General features: G+C 27.1%; 1 protein-coding gene across 2 annotated transcripts in view; it reads left to right on the top strand.

The window, feature by feature from the left end:
* The first annotated feature begins 14 nt into the window (after positions 1-14).
* The window catches only part of LOC107448911 (meiotic recombination protein REC8 homolog), a 64,358-nt gene continuing 41,983 nt past the window's right edge, over positions 15-22,389 (top strand). Inside the window, exons 1-5 of one of the 2 annotated variants that reach the window (XM_087153525.1) lie at positions 15-240; positions 2,683-2,757; positions 3,789-3,857; positions 7,045-7,181; positions 13,778-13,850. In XM_087153525.1, the coding sequence (XP_087009651.1) occupies positions 2,705-2,757; positions 3,789-3,857; positions 7,045-7,181; positions 13,778-13,850 (332 nt within the window). In that variant the 5' untranslated portion in view covers positions 15-240; positions 2,683-2,704. Of the gene's footprint in view, positions 241-711; positions 832-2,682; positions 2,758-3,788; positions 3,858-7,044; positions 7,182-13,777; positions 13,851-22,389 lie in introns of those variants that run through there. The other variant, XM_087153526.1, reaches the window with a different exon arrangement.

Below are 22,389 nucleotides of genomic sequence, written 5' to 3' on the forward strand. Positions count from 1 at the left end.
AACGCTTTAAAGTTGTATACTAAGAAAACTACCAATTAGCACCGTTGTAATTTCGCGCTTCTGATATCCAAATCTTTTAATTGGTTTTTAATAAAGAACAATATTCTTTTAAATTTTTGTTGAATAAAAATAAAGAAAAAAAGGCAGGTGCAAAAATGAATCAGAACAGTTGTATTAGAATTGACAATAGCCATTGTTCTACCTCTTGGGAATTCCGTCCTCTATGTATTCTAAGGGAAAGTAAGTATCTTTTTTAAAGAATTTTTAATTAAAAGTCTTTTGTTAAATTTTTTTTTAATTTAATTATTTAAGTCTTACAAATAGCTATTGTATTCATCAAAGATTATTTAAGGTTTCTTCATTTATTCTAATTTCTGAGGACGAAAATATACTAATCTATTTTCTATGTTTAATTTTGTATTCAGTATTTTATTTTGTAAATTTTCCATTAAAAATGAAATCACTTTCTTTTTATAATACTGCCTTGAAAGATATGATAAAGTATAAACATATTTGTATTTCATTTTTTGTTTTTACTGCTTTTAAATTGTATATTTAAAAAAAAAAAAACTAAGTTATTTTTGTTCTATTGCTTGATTTTAGATACCTTTATATTTTGGCTATTTTTTCAGGTTTCAATGTATTTCATTTTTATAGGATGTGATTAGGAATGCTGCAGAAATTTGGCCAGTACCCTTCAATATCCTGCCAGTCGGTGGAATATTGTGATTTTTGACTTGTGATTGATTTATATTGATTTGTGATTTATATTATGATTATCCATCTGCAACATTCAGCCTGAAGTTAAATATTGAGGAAAAATTTTAAAGGGTAGGGTCACCACTGGCAATTAACCCTGATCAGCCCTTGTGACCTTTTTATGCAAAGAATGTGTACAATATGTTTGTTCTCTTGTGCACTCTGCATTTAATGTAGTTAAATACTTGTGTATGTACAGTAAGACAAAAAAAGAAGAAAAAGAAATAGACAACCCTGAATAACTTCTGATCTAATGATCAGCTTTTCATGTTCTTGAACTCAATCTGAATGACTCAAAGGGATAGCCTCAAATATGCTAATTATTTAGTCCAGACGATAAGTTACGAAATTGGACACTAAAGCATACTTTCTCTGAATAAACATTCCCTTTTTGGATTTAATAAACATACTGAATAAACATGCCTTGTTTTTGATACCATTGATTTAAATTTCTGACCCCCAAAATAATAGGGGGTCCCCATAGTTTGGTCAGGAGAGTGCTCCAATGTTTAGATCCCTTAATTTCAATTTTACTTTTTGTGTATTTTGCTATTTCTCAAGTATTTTTTAAGCGAATTAAAATTTTTTTTACATTCAATTAAAAAAATCGTTTATGCAAAGTTAATTTTGTGCAAAAAATAGCTTGAGTAATATTTATTATTTTAATTAAGAATGGTTGAAACATTTTTGAATTGTAAAGTATAAAAAATTTTACATCATTTTAAAGAACATAATTTTACAGGGCAAAATACAGAATTTAAGCAAAATCTTTCAAATAGTTCCTGAGAAACCGAATTTTAAAAATATGACTTATTCAAAATTAAATTTCTGTGTTTAATATTAATATATAATATTATTTCTATTTATGGTGATTGGAAAGAATTAGAAAAATTAAAGTAGGCTAAGACAATTGGGGATGTATTAAAAAAAGATGAGGATACAGAATGACTTCTGTAAAACATAGTTTTTTAAAATAAATATATATCTAATTTTCAAAATGTCGACTCAGTTATTAGTTTGATTTAATTTTGATATCTGGGAATTTTTATTGTTTACAGCATTTACAATTTTTGAATATTTGTGATATTATGCGTATTATTGTTTTAAGCTCCAATGTTTTTTATTTTATTTTTAAGATACTAATTTTACGTATACCAGACCATATTGTGTTTACTTATGTAGACCATATCATACAGGTTAAGAAAAATACCGCTAGAACAAAATGTTAAATTTTAGAATACTGATCAGTATTATTTTTCATTGACTACCTGACTTCAATTAATGTAAGTTTCTATGATTTTTTTAGACTACTATCTTCATCTATTAATGAAGAATGATACAATCTGCTGATTTTTGAAGAGATTCCCTTTTCTAACAGCTTGAAAAAAATCTAATTAGTATTGACAAAAATTTAATAAGGATTATTTTCACCTCCAAAAACATTTTTGAAGAGTGAAACTCCAATCTGATGTAGAAAATATGCATCAAAATATGTATTGGCAACTCTGGTCGTGTTACTCCAGATCACTCTAGATATTTATGAAATCTGGATGCACCATTTCATCACATAAATAGTTTTCTTCTGAATTTGAAAATTGAAATATTTTGAGTGCATCCATTGGTTTTGTATTACGGAACTTGCCCATCATTGATAAATTTTTAATAACTTTAAAAAAAAAAAAACTTTTTTTAAGAAAAGTTTTTCTCAGGTCTTTAATTTTTTTTTTTATGTATTCATGATTTTTTGTGTCCATTAACATAACATTGTCCATTAATATAGTCCAGTAATAATGGAGTCATATGTGATCCAATAGCATAACATCAAAATACATCTGTACGAAAAAAGTTTTATAATTTCTTTTTTCTCAGTTATGGTTTGTTAACTTAATACTGAAAATCTTAAGTATTTATTTAATATTATAGGTGAAAAAGCTTCCATATCATTATGTTTTATCCCAGTGACATTCTCAAGAAAAGAGGAAAGTTTGGAGTCATATGGTAAGAGAACCCATCTTTTTTATTTTATTTTTTTACTCTATTCAGTTATATTCTCAGTTAGTGACTAACTTTGGTTTGTTTTCTCAAAAGTCCTGATTCATTACAACAGTGATGCCCAACCTTATATCAACAGGCACCCGGAAAATGCATAAATTCTTGCTTTAAAATAAACCAAATGTTTAGAAAAGTTAAGATTTTATTAAAAACTAGCTGAATATTTATTTTTTATGCTGAGTGAAAAGGGAAGAATCTGTACTGGGCAACACTACAAAATCATGCATGGAACAAACTGTAAGACAAATACCAACACAAATGAAAAATCTAAAATAATTCCATTTTTTTAAAAAATATTTATTATTATTTGTAGCTTCCTCAGTTGCTTTATATTACTAGACTTAAGCAAAACACATACTTATTCGTTTATTCCATCTAAATGAAGATTTAACTGTAATCAGTATGATTCTGGTATAATGCTGCTGCTTTAGATAACTCAAAATTTATTAAATTTACTACAATCAAGCTACTTTCTCCTGCACTTATATCTCAGAAGGGCCGCACAAACCCTATTTCCTCATCATCTATTCTACTCGTATCTACCCACAAGTTCTTACTGTCTAACAAACTTATTTATTTTTTCTTGATTTATTTATTAATGCGTAGATAAAATAAGGAGAAAAGCAAAATATTTATTAATATGTGTAGTCCATAAATAATAAAATTCAAATCAGTTTGTCATTAAATATTTTTCACTTTAATTTAATTTCGATTTCAAATCGTCCACTGAAAACTAGAGTGAGAGTGTTTTTAGCGAATCCACCACCTTGGTCATGACACATAAGCAGAGTCACTAAAATATTTATTTAATTTTGCTCTTATAATATTTTAAGTTGACTATTAGTCCTGAAATGTGGTCTTAGCCACACATTCCTATATCTGCATATCTTTTTGGGCAAAACTTTAAGTGTGAAACTGAATTTCAATTATATATATCCGTGTGTATTTTATTTAACTTTTTCCATTCTTACTTTTAGGCTAGCTTCTACTAAAGCAAAAAGATTGCACAGAAGACAAATATGCTCTGTGGACATTGTAGAAGCCAGGTTGTTATGTCAATTTTTTTATTAATTGCACAGACAAAAATTGTATAATTTTTTTGCACAGTAAAATTTTTATTATAAATGCTATTTAGTTAGTTAATGAAGGAAAATTACTATGACAAAGAGTTTCCATTTAATTTTTAAAGTTATGTTTTTTTGTTATGTTGGCCTTTAATGTAAACGAACATCAAAACATACATTATTTAATAAAAAAATAACAGACAATCAGCATTCAATATCTTACAACATTTTCTTATAAGTTAAATGGTCTTTAAATAAATAAAGAATGCTTAGTACACAGCATAAAAATTCAATTTTGGAGATACTAGTTGAAGTAAAAGTTTTGTTTGCAACTATTTTATATTAATGATGAACTGATGTGTATAATATGCACGAACACTGTTTGCTAATAGTTTTTCACAATTACATGAAATTTTTTAGTATTATTTATTATTAACAAAACAAGAAAAAACTTAAAATAATATGATATTATCTATCCAGTAGCCGAATCACAGCCACATTGTCCTAGAACGTTAGATTTTTTGCAAAAACATTTTCTTTTGAAAAGTAAAAAAAAATTTTATTTTCTCTTCTACAGAAATTTACACACAATATTTGTATCATGCATTTAGATAATTATTTTTTTGCCACTCTCAATTTACGCTGATAGTATTGTAAATCAATGTATTGTTTCAATTGTATTTCTGGCAATTATTGATATTGATTTTCATGTGGATTTTAAATGTCCCGATGTTTTTCAAACAATTTGAAAAATTCAAATCGTGCATTTGAATGTTTGCTTTTTAAGGCAATAATTCTGTGGAATGTTTGGCTGTTATTTATTATTGATTTCTCCATATTTTTTATACCATATTATTTATTAAAACAGCTTAATCTCAAAACGAAACACGCATTTGAGGAGCCCGATTCGTCGTCGATCCTTTTTTGGCAATTTCATGATTTTTTTTTTTATTACGATGATTATTTACAAAATACGAAGAGGGAAATAATTTGTGCCCCCCCCCCTCGATAAAATTTGAGAATATCACCCATAATATTAGAATAAAAAATTATATATATATATATTTTTTGTAAACACCGCTTTTGTTATTTTAAATGAGTAACATGTATGCTTGTTATTATTAAAAGTATCTTGCAGAAAGATATAAGCTCCAGAGAATTTTGTCGCGGATAGCTCAAAATAATTCTGCCCCTGGAATTATCTATACATGTAATAAAGTAAAGAATTTGTATGTTCTGGGTATATCGTAAGCTCTAAAAATACGTCATTCAACATGGAGCTCAGGGTTGGCAGGTTTTTGACATGTGACAGTTTTTGACAGTTTAAACCATGGTTTAAACCGTCACGTCAAAAACCTCACTGTCAAAAATGTCGAAAATGTCAAAAACCTATATTCATATGTGAAATTTAATTAATACATAAAATTTATATATTTTTTTATAAAGGATAGTGTTTCTAAATATGTTCTAGAAAAAATAAATTTCAAATTTTGAAGAAACACTTATATTTTGAATAGTAACCAAAATCTTGTACTTTTGAAAGCTCACATCTTTTGTAATATTATGTATTCATTTTCATGTGTTATTGAAAATCTGCAGTGATATTATTAAGAAATTTATTTATAACCAAATTTAGTGTATAGTATAGATTATACTAAAAATTAGACATTTTTAAAGATGAACATTAGCAGTTTTGTACATTAGACATCTTTTAAAGAAAAATCTTTTTAATATTCTTTTAAATCTTCTTAATAATCTTTTTAACATAAGACAATACAAATTTAAGTGCTTTCTGTTAAATACACAGAGTAGTTAGTGTCGATTTACAGTATATTCAGCCTATTCATTTACTATGCTGAAAATTTAGTTTATCCAAATACTTGTGAATTTCATTTTGCTGAATACTATATACATAGTTTTGTTGCATATCTAAATATTCAGCTGTTAAATAATTACTTCTTGCTTTCAAGATATGCATTATTTGTATTCTTAATTATAGTGGGGGAAAAAATTAAGAGGTAAAAATTGTTTTAAAATGATAAGTGTAATAATTATAAATAAATATAATAAACAATATGAATTATATTTATCATTATTCACAAATATAACTACTTTTAAATTCAAATTAACATACTGGATAATAAAGATATTCGGTATAACATTAAATTTTTTTTTCATACACTTGTATCAAGTTTGTATTTATACAACATAACTTGTAATTTCCTTATAAATATTAGTTATATGTTCCTTATATGTCAAAAATGCATAGTAGTAATAAACTTTTAATTTTCTTAAGTATAAAAAAAAAAAAAAATTTCAAAATATAAATATTTAAAAAAATTTTGTGCAAAATTTTTCTGCACATGCATTTGAATATAAATTTCTGAGATTTTAAATCTGTTATTTTGCCTTAATTTTAATTAAAAATATTTTAAAACCTGCTAATTACCTATAGTATAATTAAATTTCAATATAATGCATGGCAACTGTTGGCAGTTTTGAAGTTTATATATTTTTTTAGCAAACTTTAGTTTTTGACATTTTTGACGGGTTTTTGACGGTTTAAACCAGTATTATACCCTTGTCATGTCAAAAACCACTTTTTGACGTCAAAAACCCAACCCTGATGGAGCTAAATGAGTACAATTGTAAATGGATTTTGAAGCTTAATTTTTGATTTTTTAATTATATTTTAAATTCAGAAGAATTTAAAAAAATGAAATTTTCTCTTTGGCTTGTCTAAAGCCATTGTTTTTAAAATAAACTATAAGCGATTCAATTTTGCCAAATACTTTAAAGATAACTTTAGTAACGTTTGCTAGTTTATAGTTCTAATCAAAAAAATTGTTTACTATGCTTTCTGTAATACTTAATTATTTTTTATTCATTTTGCCAGATTTCTTATATCCATTATATGATTGCGGAAGTTTTGCTTATTTTGATAGTTAAAAATTGTCAGAAAGATGGAAGTTTCCAGCAGATGGACATCTGGATATGAAACTTTGTATTGAATAAATTTTAGAATACACCAATATTTCAAACAACAACATTGTTCATGCTGTCAATTTTTCATTTAGTAACATTTTCTCAAATTAATTTTTTTATAGGTAGATTTTTGTGTGTGTTTTATTGATGTTATTTTAATTAAATTTCTGTATTTTCTTTATAGTGAAGATATAATCAATGTGATAAACACGCACAATCTAGCTGGGATGACTAGAAAAGTCTATTTCTCCCTCTATCTGTCCTCTCAGCTAGTAAGTGGATTAATTTATATCGCTGACATGCAGACCAGATATTTATTAGGTAATCTATAAATTGTTTTAAAAATTACTTTTTGTGTTTTCTCCATGAATATTTTGCTATGAAATGAGTGGATAATTGATTATTTTTATGTTAACAGAGATTCTAATTATAATATTTGCAATTTTATTAAATTTTCTGAAGCAAGATTAGGGGATCTAAAAAATTATGGTTTTCTAAAATGTTTGTAATAATCAGCTAAAAGTGAAACTTTTACCTTCCTAACCACTAAGAGCTATTAAATTTTGTTGTTTGCTGTGAATATTTGAAAAAAGTAACACTTGAGTAAGTGTTGCTTTTTATATGCAGGGATGATTGTGCTTCGCAAAAAATCCAGATTTTTCCTAACTGCGATCTGGAAGTCTAAGGTCCAGAAGTTTCAAGAAATCATCGATCACATTTGTGTATAAAAATTCTTCTATATTTTATTTAGAAATATTAGAACTAGAATTTATACTTCTTGGCATCTAGAAAGAGCTTTCATTTGAAAATAATTTTTCTGATAAAATAATAAATATGATTAGAGATAAAAGTAAACTTATTCAAAATTATTCATTTAAATTATGCTGCATATAATTTATTTAGAATTTCATGTTTTGAATATATCAATGATTTAAGTTTATAAAGGCATTAATTTTTCAAAATGCGTCATTAATGATTTTACACACAAAATTTTCTGAATTTTTGAGTTGGGCTACAGTCACCCCTGTATATGTAATAGTAATTTTCTATTTACCTGTATAGAATTGCATAGTAAAAAACTTAAAATTGTTATAATTTGAATTTCGTTTTCTCTATATGTATTATTGTACTTCTGATTACTGATAACTAGAGCCCGGATTTTGATGACCTAAAAAATTTCAACTAATGCCCTTAAAAAGTGCAAAAAATGCCCTTAAAAATGCAAAAATTGCGCAAAAAATGCCTTAACTAAAGTAAAAATATTGAATTAAAAAACTGTTTTGCTCTTTAAAATTATTATGAGTCATTTAAAAGATATAAAGCAATGCAATACTTGTTCTACGCTCATTAAAGCTTGAAACATATGTTTTACAGTACAGAACCCGTTATCCGGAAATCAGAAAACCGGAAAACCAAAAAACCGGAACGAAATTCAATTAATTTTTGAGCCATTTTTTAAAAAAAAAAATTTTTTTTCTCATAATATTTTAGGATTTTTTTTTTCTTTTTTGAAAGATGTTTACCTTACCATCATTTAGGAAATAATTATTAGTGTATTCCTTCATTGTTTATTCTTCTTTTTAAGATTATTTCCAAAAAAACATTTTTTTTTGTTGGGTTTAACAATAAACAAACGGCTTTTTGTAGCGATTCAGAAAACCGGAAAAATCAGTTATCCGGAATAGCAATGGTCCCGATCGTTCCGGATAATCGGTTCCCTACTGTATATCCTAAAATAACAAAAAAAAGGAAAATATATTGACACCAAAATATTTTTATTTTGTATAGAAACTTTAATGGATATAGCAACTTCCATCTCATAATATTACTAAATATCAGAATTACATTGGATTATTAAATGTTTTTCGATACTTTGAAATGTAAACGAGCGTCTCTTGTCTGAAAGTAAATTTTCATCCCCGCAAAAGCTTCTTTCAACGTCTACTGATGTTATAGGTGCGTACTTGAAAAAGACGGTCGTACTTACTGACAATTCTTCTTCAATTTGAAAAGATGTTGCTTCACCTGTTAATATCCAACAGATTTTCTTTATTGTTTGGAAGCCAGTGTAATAATGAAAATTGATAAAAAATAATAAAAATTGTAAAAAATTAACAGAAAACTTTAAAAAATGCATTAAAATGCAAAATACGCCCCAAAATTTCAAAAAATATGCCATATAAATCGAAAAAAATGCTCTAAAAGACAAAAAATGTCCAAAAATGCAAATGTCATCAAAATCCGGGCCTTACTGATAACTAGTGTAGAAAGTTGACACCTATGACTACTATTTTTTGTTTTTTAGATAGTTTAATTTTTCAACCTAATTTAATAACTCCAATGAACTAAATAATGGATCAAGAGCTGTAATAAAGTTTAATAGTTATTTTTGATAGCATTTTCAGCTGTTTTAGGATTTCTACATAGTTTTTAAACTTTTGATTTCGTTTTTAATGTAATTCTATTACAATCTGCAAGTTCTGAATTGTACTTTTAAAGAATCACGTAATGACTCTCTTTAGTGTTGATGACTTTATTTTAAATCCACATTTTTTTTAAGATGTGAAATTTTTGTGCAATCTGAAATTGAGATTGCGATTCTTGGCGGTAATATTCTTTTTATGCAAAACGAAGAGAAAAAATACATGATTTATTTAAAAAAAGATTCCAAATATTAATGAAAAAAATGTATAAAATTAAAAATGAATAAAACATCCAAATGGAAAAATGCGCTTAGCAGCAAAGAAACCTTAGAGGATTTAAACAAATGAGACAATGAAGAAAATTAGTAAACATTGAAAAAAACATGACAATTAAAGCTGACGTCATAAAATGAATTTTCATAAAATGCAAAACTTTTTCTATCAAGAAAGCTAAGACAAAAGTCAAAAAATTGCTTTCTCTGTACCCCAAAAGTTTTGCTGAAGTCCAGGGGAAAAATGTATAAAATACAAGAAAAAATAGTAGAATTTGTAATACAATACAATTGTATTGCTGTACAATTGTATTGTTGTAATATTTTTGTAATACAATTGTATTGTTGTAATATTTTTGTAATACAATTGTATTGTTGTAATATTTTTGTAATACAATTGCATTGTTGTAATTGTAATACAATACAATTGTTATTGTATTGTAAATACCTATTTCTTCTTGTATTTTATATATTTTTTCCATGGACTTGAGCAAAACTTTTGTGGTACAGAGAAAGCGATTTTTTGACTTTTGTCTCAGCTTTCTTGATAGAAAAAGTTTTGCATTTTATGAAAATTCGAAGCTGGTACTCCCTGATGACGTCAGCTTTGATTGTCATGATTTTTCAATTTTTACTAATTTTCTTCATTGTCTCACACGATTTATTTATTTTTTGCATTGTAGTGAAATGCCGATTTTCAATTATGTGATGTGATATCCAATTTTTTATATTTTTTAAAAATTTTACCGGAGATGCCGATTTTATTGTCCGCATGGTTTTTATCAATTGCATTTTCAGCAGTTAAAGATTTCCACATAGTTTTTAAAATTTTGATTTCATTTTTAATATAATAAAATTACAATCGAATCACTCTTTGGGAGAATCTCTTAATGACCTGCTTCAGTTGTGACAATTTAATCTCAGATCCTCAATTTTTTCAAAATTGTAAAATTTTTGCACATTATGAAATTGAGCGTGTGATTTTTAGTGGTAATAATCCTTTAATGCATCGCCATGAGAAAAAAATATCTGATTTTTTTTCCAACTTTGATTTCTGTGATCAGGGTATCCGCGCACCTGGAAAGTCATGAAAAATCATGGAAAGTCATGAATTTCAGTATTGAACAAAATTTGTCATGAAATGTCATGATTTTTGCTATTTTTTTGAAAAAATCATGGAAAGTCATGGATTTAGGTTTCCCAGTGTTACAAGTGCTGCGTCGATCCGTGCCAATTGTGAAAACCTGCGCCTACATGCTCCAAATTGAAGTAGTAGGCTTAAATTGCGCCGCTCTGTGCCGAAAGGGATATTTTCCCCTGGGTATCGCCAAGTCACAATTTTGCGGCAATCCAGCTACTGCCATGTGGGGGGTTGCTCTGGATTCAGTGGGAAGGATTCTTGCTCTCTCATGTGCAACTCTGCTTCATTTTGCAAGATATTCTCAATTTCAGATTTCATTTTTCACTCTCTGAATTGGAACCGAGATTTCCCACGAATTTTCGGGGACCAGCTAAACATTGCCAAATTTTAATAGCAAAAGAAAATTTTACTTCTCTTGTTAATTTCATCGTTATTGAAGTGCTATCGTCTTCATCAATGGCAAGCTAATGGCCTTCTTGCTCTATTCTATTTATAGAATAGTACCCATGATCTTGGAATTGACTTGGGGACCATTCACTAAGTACATGTTTTCATGTTGATCCTCGGAGCAGTCCAGAATCACAAAGCTTCAAAACCTCAAATTTCCATCTCCCTTTTATTCATTTAAATAATAAAGATAGAATTAATTGAGTTCCTTAAACGTAAATTTTTATCTGAGGGACCATCCACTAATTGCAAATTGCTTGTAAACATTTATTTATACTTTATTACTTTTCTTTTACTAATATTTTTTTTTTTTTTACTTATTGCATTTTATTATAGTGTTATTATATTACTTTCAAAATTTTCAGTGCTCTTATTTTGTTTTAGGAAAAACTTAATAATATTTAGAGGCAAGATTTTAAATAAGTATGAAGAGAGGGGCTTTCAGAATTTTTAAAGCAGCAAATAAATCTTAAGTTTTTCAGATTTGTCATTCAAAAATAATTTAATTCATCTCATAAAGATTTGATTTAAAACAATTGATGTAAAAATTTTTAATTATTATAGATTTGTTAAATATTATGAGTGTAGGGACAATATAATAATTTACTTCTAACAAAAAAATTTTGGCTTCAATACTCATTGTATTTGCATTTTAAAATTATTTAATTTTTTTAATTATTTCATTAATGGAATACTGTACTAGGTAATCAATTTTAATTAAAAAAATTTAGGGGCCATTCACTAATTAACATTAGTAATATAAATTTATTAAAATTTGCTTAATTCTTTACATATTTTTATAAATTCGGTATGATCAATATTAATCTTGTTAATGTTTTGTTGAATATACTACTATAAATAACATTTAAATTTTAAGAAAAATATACTCAATAACCTTTAATAGTTAAATTAATTAGAGTTTTAAATTACCTTTTACAGAATTAAATAAAGTAATTATTAATTTAAAAAATAGTATGAGCCACTCAATATTGAATTTATTTAAATTGCTTTTGCCAAAAGCTCATTTTTAAGAAATATTTCGGCTATATTAGATAAATTTTTAGGTCTTTTCCAAACTGAGACACTATTGATTCACTTGCTGTATGATGAAATGGTGTCTCTAGTTTAAACATTGTTAGGGCGTTTTTTAAAGAGTTCTGCTTTTCTTAGTTTGACAGGAAAGCACTTAAAATCTTTGTAGGTAGAAAATGCAGAAATTTGGCAAAATTCAAATTTAATAGATGTTGCACTAGATGCCACAAATGCGATGACATCCTTATCTTCTTCTGCAAAAAAAAATTCTATGTCCTAATAATTCTATTCCTCTTATCTGAGGCTAAGTCGAGGATAGCAGAATATTTAACAGTATTGGAAGATACCAAAAAGAAACCTAATTTGTTTATGCAAGGACCTTCAAAAAAGTGTAAAAAATAAGATATGTTATTAATGAACAAAAAACTCTTGTTATTAAATTCTTGTTTTAATTTTTTTTATTAATTATGCTTCAAATTTTGTTTTGCTGCTCCAAATTTTTTTTTTTTTGCTCCAATTAATCTAATTTCATCCTGTTCCAAATATCTGAATTCCTAACAAAATCATCACTCAGGCATATTTTATTAAAATATAAAGTTATTTTATCATGTTCTTTAAAAATTATGGTGTTCTTTCAGAAAATGAGAAAAAAAAAACATTTCTAGAGGGATATCTTTTAAACTCTTCTGTGATTTAAGAATTTTTATTATTTATTTTTTGAAAAACTTTATTAATTTAAAATTCTAGTTGAAGCAAACCAGTCATTGGCGAATTTTTTTTTTACTCGAAATGAGAACAGAAAAATCAGGAGTATTTCTTTCCTTTCAGATGAGCAAGAAAAGTTTCTTTAGAATATTATTCTACAGAAAAAAAAATTATTTGCTTTTGTATTTTTTTCAGCTATTTTATTGTTTCAACTCTTTCTTTACTCTGTTTTTTAAATTTAAAATCTAAATATGAAGATGCAGAGTATAGCAGTTTTGGTTATACCTATAATTTCAATTAATGTTATTATAATGCTTTTTTTAATTTATTGTTGCATTTTTGTCCGAGAAAATAGTAACTTTGTTAAGTCATGAAAAACTCTTGGAAATAGTCATGGAAAATCATGAAAAGTCATGAATTTGAAAATCTAAAATGTAGCAGATACCCTGTGTGATGTCCACATTGTTTTACATTTTCTGGAAATCGGATTGAAATTAAAGAAAATCGGAAGTCTGGGAGAAATCATAAAGAAGCGGATAATAGTGAAAAAGCAGAGGATTAAAAAAAAAAATTCCTTTTTTTTCCATTGAAAAGGGAGAATAGCTTTGTTTATTTTGATTGTTAAAAAGTGTCCGTAAAATAGACTCTTAGTGGTAAATAGATGTACAGATATGGGACTTAGTACTGTATTTCATTTTTTGTGCTGAATATTTATTTGTAATTGAAAAATCTTGTTAATGCTGATTACTTTTTTTCATATTGAAAAAGTTCGTGCAATTTGAAATAGTATAATTTTGAAAAAAGTTAATTGTACAATATTATAAAATTTGAAAACATTAGTTAAAAGTGAATTTTAAAGAATTTCATATCAAACTTTCTTCTATTCTATATTTTCAGAGGACTTGAAAGCTATTGTTTTTAAATTGAGTGATTCGAAACTACCTTCTATTGATTTAAATAGGACATTAAAGTAAGTAATGTGTGACTGCTTTTAGTTGTTTTTTCAAAGATAATGAAAGATTTGTTATTTTCTTAAAATAATTAATCTGTTTTATTAGATTCTAGACTAGAATTTCTAGCTAACTAGATTATTCATTGTCAATATGAATAAGCTGCTTGCTTATTTAATACAAAATTAAATTTTTTAAGATTATTTTTTTAATTACTTAGTAATGGTCAAAATGTTTTTGAATTGTTACTTAATATAAATATTTTTACCCTATTTTAAACTGTGTAATTTTAAAACCTGAAATTCAAGTAGAATTGGTAACATTTTTTATAAATGAGGATATTTATAAACAGTCTTATTTTTAAAATTTCATATTTGAAGAACTATTTTACTGATTGCATGTGAATTTTGTCTTTGTGAAATAAAATTACATTGTTCAAAGTTATGTAAAAAATATTATGCCTTGCGAATCAAAATTTGTTTATCACTTATAAAGTAATAAAAATTAATGAATTTTTATGAAAAATTATTTTTTGCATGGAATTAAGTTTGAATGAATAAAATATTTTTAAATTTGTGGGCCACTCCCCCTAATTTCAAGAGTCAAAATACATTGAATAAAAAAGTTAGGTTTTTTTGGAAGAAGTTAAGTTTTGTAACTTAAAATATCAGTTGCAAAAAGTAGTGAGCTTATTCAGAATTAACCCCTCAACAGAAGATAGCATTTGTGATAGTTGTTATAATATGCTCTTAAAATAGTGCCTATTGAAAAATACAATGTTTTCTTTTCATGCTTTTTCTGATATTCTAAAACTAAATAATTATAATAAATTTGAAAAACTAATTGATTAAATTTTGGCTTATTTTACTTCTGATTTAGTTTACGTGCCTAGAGTTTAATAAAAAGAAGTTTCATATTTTTCGATTGCAAGAATTTAGGAGTTACCGTGAGTTCAAGACCTGCTTTTGTGAGTTTTCCTGTCGTAATCAAAAATATATGGACTATTATATTTTTTAACATAGTAGGGTTCTCCATTATCACTACCTTTATTACTTATTTTTTAAAATTCTTGTTAAAAATGAATTATAAAATTAACTGATTAAAGCAGGGTTCGCCAAGTGGGCCCACTTTGAAAAAACCCGCCCGGGTTTTATTGGGCGGGCCCACCTTGAAAAAACCCACTTGGAACGATAAGTGGGTTTTTTCAAAAAAAATTTTTTTTTTTACTAAAACTTATTGTTTTGCATTTACTTTTACATAATTTATATTGCAGCATAAATTTGTCATGATTTATATGATTAAGTTTTTAATATTAGTAAAGTAAAAGAAACTGAAATCTTCATGTAATTTTATAGTAGGTATCTACTATTGAAAACTTCAAGTGGGTTTTTTCAAAAAGTAATATTTTAATGATATTAAATCAAATAAAAATTTAAATAATATACTCTGAAAAGATCAATTTTTCAAATATAGTTACATGCTTTATATATTAATAAACAGGTTATTATTATTAATTCATATGTTTAAAAAAATTGAAAAGAAATTTTTTTTTCTTTTTTTGACAAGTGATACATTAACAAATTTAAACAATTTTATTTTCTGACTTTAAAAAAAAAAAGCTAAAACTTTTTATAAGAGAACTTTTTAAAATTATTTATCTAAAAATGAAATCATTTTTCTAGGGTTAATTATTTGAAAACAAATGGGACAAGTAACTGATACTCTTTATAATTATTTGTAGTTTTAATTTCACTTTCTATTAACCTTATTATAAAAACATGTAAGACCATTAAATATTTATTTCAGTTTTTTATTTAACTCAAGTCAGATGAAATTTTAGTTTTTACTGATTATAAATATTTACAGATTATAATTTTATAATAGGTAATATCCATATGTTTAATAAATATAGTAAATAAATGTGTGTGAAAACAAAAAGATTAATAAACTTGTTCCTTTTATATTACTGCATTTATATTTTATAATTCCTAATTTAAAAAATTATGAAACATAATGCACTTAACAATAAAGAAGATTCAAATAGGTAGTGATAATGCGTTATTTAAACTTAATATAAAATACATATAACCAGGGTTCCCCAAGTGGGCCCACTTTGAAAAAACCCACTTGGTGTTTTTTTACAAATTGTTTTTTTTAAATTTGATTAAAAAAGAAGTAGCTCCTCATACTATCATTGGACACATCGTTGAAGTTAACAAATATTTTAGAAATGTGCATCAAGCACATGGATGGGCAAATGAAAAAAACTGCTTGATGACCCAATGACACTAGGTGGAATTCATATTATGAGCACATAAAAACTTTTGCCAATAATTACCATAAATATGAAGAGATTGTTCTTGATCATCAAAATGAATATAATAATAATATGTCAAAAATATTAAATAATGTTGGGCTTTACCAATAAACTATCAATTGGGAAAAACAGATATCAAGTGTTTCTTAAGCTTTAAAAAAGCTTCAATCAGAAAACATTTTAATTTCAGAAGCTGTTGAAATATGAATTAACTTACTATCCTGTGATGAATTAGAACCCCATAAACATTTTGTAAAAAGATTCAATCAGGCTGTTCAGCCACATCATTTATTAGCATATGCGTCCTGGATCCCGAAACAAGGGGACAATTTTTAAATGATGAACAAGACCAATTGGCAGAAAACTGTCTTTCTAAGCATCATCCAGAATTTCTGCCACGTGTTATGGCATTCAAAATTTCCGATCCTGAATACTTTCCAAAATCAATGATGCTTGAGTGCAAAAAATAGTGGAAAATTATGGCAAAAAAAAATAAGTAAATAAATAAATAAAATTCCTAGCTTCCACAAAATTTCTGTCAATTCTTTTTTATTTGAACTCAGCACCAGCATCCTCTGTCTCTATCGAAAGACACTTTTCAAGTTTCGGTTTGGTGCAGAGTAAACTTCGAAATAGATTAGGAATAGATAAAGCTACAAAACTCGTAAAAGTGTATCACCATCTAAGAGAGAAATGTAGACCCTTTGAATCTGTTGTATGATAATAATAATAAAGGAAAAAATTGGACCTTTTTTTTTTTAAGTTAACTCTTAACATCTGCTGACAATTTTTAACTATTTGGAGAAAGTTTATCACAATTAAAAAACAGTTAAAAATTAAAATATTACTTTTAAGATTTTTTAAACATTATTTTTAAGATTTCATTTGAATACAATTTATTTTGTTTCTTTTAATCATGTTTAAAATAATGAAAGCAAACAAAAAAAAAATTTCTATTAAGTGATACATTAAACAACAATAAACAAATTTAAAGTTTTATTTTCTGATTTTAAAAAAATAAGCTATAACTTTTTATATATGCTTTTTTTATAATTTTAAGATTAATTTGTCTTTTGAAACTATAAAGTTAAAATTTATCTAAAAATGCATATATTTATCTAAATATTTGAAAAAAGGGGCAAATAACTGATACTCTTTATAATTATACGTAATTTTAATTTCACTTTCTGTTAATCGTATTATAAAAACATGGAAGACCATTAAATATTTATTCCAGTTTAATTTTATTACAGGTAAAAGTCAGATGAAATTTTAGTGTTTACTTATACAACTCTATTTAATAAATAAAAATATTTTCACAGTAAAATTTATGAGCACTAAATGAAAAAACCCAATTTTCCCCGGGTTTTTTCAAATAAAACCCAATTTTCCCCGGGTTTTTTCAATAAAACCCAGGTGGGTTGGGTTTTTTCAAAAATCCCCGGGTTTTTTCAAACCCTGGATTAAAGTATTTTCTGAAAAAGGAAAAACCAAAAATGGAGATGTGACTATTAATCAAGAAGATATTTAAGTCAATTCCGTTGCCTTTTAAAATTTGAAGGTGTTTTTAATAATCATCTTCCTCCTCTTCATTTTTTTAAGAAATGATCAGGCTAGTATATTTTAGATTTTTTCTCGCGTTTCTCTTTAATCCTCATCAGTAGACAGTGGATTGTATGCACTAAAAAACGGACAAAATGTGCATGCAAATATGCACCAAAAAACTTGAATATATGCTCTTAAAACTAGAAATATGCATTTAAAATAGAAATTAAAAGTTCAACTTATTTAAATACTACTACTTACTTTTTCCAACAAACACAGCTAAAACATTTTTTTGTTAAAAGGAAGAAAGTCAAAATATTTCTTACTTGAATCTACACATTTCTGAAGAAAAAGTCTAAAACTGAAGTATGATAAATGAGAGAAGAAAAATCATTGCATTTTTCGGAAAGATTTTATTAAACTGAATAATTTTTGTTGCAATGCACAACTAAGTGTTTTTCCAAATTTTCAAGGGTGAATTGATGTCGTCAGTCATCAAAAATCATTTTGAAAGCAGAAAATGACCTCTCCACGTCAACCGACGTTATCGGACAAAACTTGTACAATTTCGTACTCATTGGTTTTTCTTTCTCTGGAAGTTCAGTTCCGTTTCCATTAAGAAAATCATTTATCTTCTTCACTGCTGCAAAACCCGGGTTTTTGTTTTGAACGAAACACCATTTTTCTTTTACTTTCTTCCCAACTGAGTCTGGAAGAGCATTGATGCACTGCTGAATTTTTTCAATTTCGGATATGGCCTCGGCCAGGGGAAGACCTTGTGTTTCGAGCTTCGTTATTGCTCCACTTAAGAAAGAAAAGTGAGTGTCAATTATGGCCAAGTCCTTCTGCAAAGAGATATCCTGTAGTAATTCTTTTGTGACATAAACTGAAGAAGCACAGGAACTGTCAATTGCATCTACAACTGACTTTATTGCATCAAAATTATTAGCATAAAAACGTGCAGCTTCAATCCATGTACCCCACCTAGAGAAAAACTTTCTTGATACTAGAAATTAAATCATTCACAGAGGAGAATACTTCTCGAACAGTCTCAGCCAGTCTGTGAACAGCATGTGCCAAACATATAATATGAAGCATTCTGGGATAAAAAATTTCCAGTGCTGCTGCAGATTTGACCATATACGGAGTGGCATCACTGACAAAAATCAAAACATCTTCAGAACCATCTCTATCAGGCCATTATAATCTGATAGAATCATTGACAAACCTTGCTATGGTTGAATGATTGACTTTTTCAAGGGCTTTGCTTGCTAGAAGATGTGGTCGAGTAGGAATATTATCCATTTTTCCACAAATAAAATGAGCAATATAGCGACCGCACTTATCTGTCGTCTCATCGACTTCAATCCATATAGGGCCATCTCCAACATCTCGTCGAATATCACCCAGTACTTCGTTATATATCAGTTGAAGGTAGTTCTTTCTTAAAGTCGATTCATCGGGAATGATCTGATTGGTACAATACTTTTTTAAGAACTGTATTAAGTTTGGATTATTTAACTTTTTTTAAAGGAATATTGCTGCTTACTAAGGCTTTGCATAAATCACTAGAAAAATCACTTTCCTTTTTAGGAACAGGAATAGTTAATAAACTTTGAACAAATGCTTTTGTATTCTGCTTTTTCTTCGCGGAGTGAGCATTACTCTTTATATGTTGATCGATTTGGTACTTTTTTTCACAGGAAATGTGTTTTTGACAAATCACACAAAATACTATTTCCCCATCGGTCGTTAAGTCCTTCCCATAGTCCGAAATCCATGTCTTCATTAAATTTGATTTAGTCAACTTAATTTTTGGCATATTATAAAATTCAGCAGTCAAAAATCACGTTCGAAGCTTCACTAACTACATATTCAACTGACGGATGTCGAAACTATCTATCTATCAGATGGACTATCAAAACATGTTAGAATAGCAGCTCGCTCTGAAAATGTATTCACTCCACCTTTTAACTAATCAATCACAGGAAAGGGAGGTCATTTTCTACCTACCACAGAAGCCTTATTTTCCCCACACAGATTGACAATTATTATTTATTCCAAGAAAAGACATCTCTTCACAGAATATCTGACCATCCCTTTTTGAGGTTTCTATAACGAATGTCTGTTTGGGTGGGCCCTTTGTACCCCCTTCCCGACACACATCTAATTTCTTCATCTTTTTCACGTGATTGCAATCACCCCCAGCAACATCAATCCAGCTCACCCTTTCAGGTGATAAAGAACGACAAAACTAACATAAAAAGAATAGTGATATGATTTTAGGAGGGAAAAGCCATAAAATGCTGAAAATATGCATTTATGAGAGCAAATATACCTTTTTATGCATTTATATGCACAAATGGCAAAAAGTGCTAAAATATGCAATTGCATATGCACATATGCAATTGCATATTATCCACTGTCTACTCATCACATTGCGATAATGTTTTTCTTTTTTTTTCCAATTTTATATATTTATTTGCGATCCCGTTTCGAAATTTTTTATTTGATTTTTAACAAAGGTTCTCAAAACATCAGACCTGTCAACTTCAGTCGTTATACCTAAGACTGTTGGTGACTAAAGTAATAAGTGTATTAAGTGAAACTATAGTGAATATTAAAAAATAAAATTATGAACTCTTTCTCTAAATTTACGTAAGTAACTTATTCACCTCTAAAAACTACTGAACAATTAATTTATTTCTTAAAAACGTAATATGCAACTTTTTAAAAGTTTTTTCATGTTTGTCTTCCCAGATAACAAATTTTCTGAAATTTTTTTTCAACTAAGAGGAGAAATAAGTGGATTTTTGTGTGTGGATTCCTGCTACTTATTTTGCATCATCATCAATCCTATTAAAAAAATAAAACTTCTGTTCACAATGTGAAGCCCAAAAGTTTTTGAATGATCAAAAAACGAGCTTTGTTATCTTTTCCTAAAATAAACTGCATGAAAAAGTAGCAATTGAAGAATTGAAACAAATAAATTGAAATGTCACTCTTAAGCGAGAAATAATCTGTATAAGCTTTGTTAATAACAGTGTTATATTTTCTTTTTTGATTTACCAGACATTTCAAAATAATAAAAAAGGTTTTAAAATGTTTCTACTGTGGAACACTCTGTTTATGCCAAGAATTGAACGAAATAAGCGGTTGCTTTTCAAGTTTTGTTAATTAAAAGGAACACCAAACCAAAGAAAAAGAGAAAAAGAAAACCATTATAACTGTGTTAAAGAAAATGTCAAAGAGGAACAGTTATTCACATATTTTATTTTAAATCAAAAATTTTAGTCCAATTCTTATTTTGGAATTTTAAGCATTTATGGAACCTTTGTTTTAAAAATTGTATAAAAATTAAGCTTTTTCTACAGATCTTTAAGTAAGCTGAGTTGAAACATTAATAAATTGCAATTTTTTAATGTCATTTTTGTACTCCTTTTATTAACATAAAAGGAATTCATTATTTAGTAGCTATTCATTTTTTAGTCATTGGTAGCTTTTTCCGTTAGTCTTTTACCAGTTTGTTTTCAAATTAATATGTGTCCGTCAACCCCAAAGCATGCTTATGATATTTCCTCCTTCAATTTACTTATTTATACATTTTATTTTTTCATTTGTTACAAATATTTCATTTCAGTAACCCACTGGCGGTTGGCCAAATTGAGGAATGCTTCTCCCTAATGCGCTAATCCCCTATCTATTAACATGGAACATTGTTATGCGGAGAAGACTGCATGATAAAACGCGACTTTTTACGTGTGGAACTGTCAGTGGGTTAAATTGAGTATTATGCCAATATTGCTACTGATGCAGCTGCTTCTAGTTCTTGCACTATTAGGTTTTATACTTAATCAGCTATTATTAACTTGGCTAGATAAATTCTGCCATTCAATTGGAAAAAACGTGTTTTACGAAAGATATTGAGGAGAAAAGTGACTTGACAACTATTTTCCTTGGTAATACTACAATGCTAAATTAAAATTTCAGAAAGCTGATTAAAAAAAAAGATTTTTGGAAAAAAACAAACATATTCAGCTTGTACAAAAACATTCAGCTTATACAAAAATGCTAAATGTATAAAAATCTCAAGGTTGAATATTTTTTTACTTGCATGCATTTTTTTTTATTGCATGGCAGAATACAGGTTTTGTGATAAAGTTATCAAGCATTTTTTTCTCTGCTTCTTTTCTTTAAACTATTTTTAGTGTATAGTAGAAGATTTTAGATTATTCTTTATTAAATATATTCAAATCCCCCACCCATCCAAAAAATAACTCTCTGGCCAACTGAGTATTCGGCAAAAGAACCGAATATTCATTACATCCCCATTCATTCTTTAGTATTTAGATTATATACTATTTTGTTTTGATTTAGTTTATTTCTGTGTAGAAATATATATAATTATAAATTTTTAAAAAAACTTATTTTGATATATTTTCATATTGCGCAATCTCAAGAAAACTCTGTTTCTTGAGATTTTTCACTGTGTGTATGCGTGTGCAAAAGCACACCATTTTTAAATTTATTTCTGATCAACTTGTTGCTATCTGAAATTTTTATTTAAAAATGTTTAGTAATTGCTTTTTATTTTTATTTTTAAAGATTCTGTAATAAGTTAAGTAATAAGTTAAGACGTAAGTCTGAAGTAATAAGTTAAGACGTGCCATACAAAACAAAGTTTACAAAGTTACAAA

The sequence above is a fragment of the Parasteatoda tepidariorum genome, chromosome 10 (genome assembly GCF_982258835.1).
Source record: "Parasteatoda tepidariorum strain Cologne lab strain chromosome 10, Ptep-v5.0, whole genome shotgun sequence".
NCBI classification, from domain to species: domain Eukaryota; kingdom Metazoa; phylum Arthropoda; class Arachnida; order Araneae; family Theridiidae; genus Parasteatoda; species Parasteatoda tepidariorum.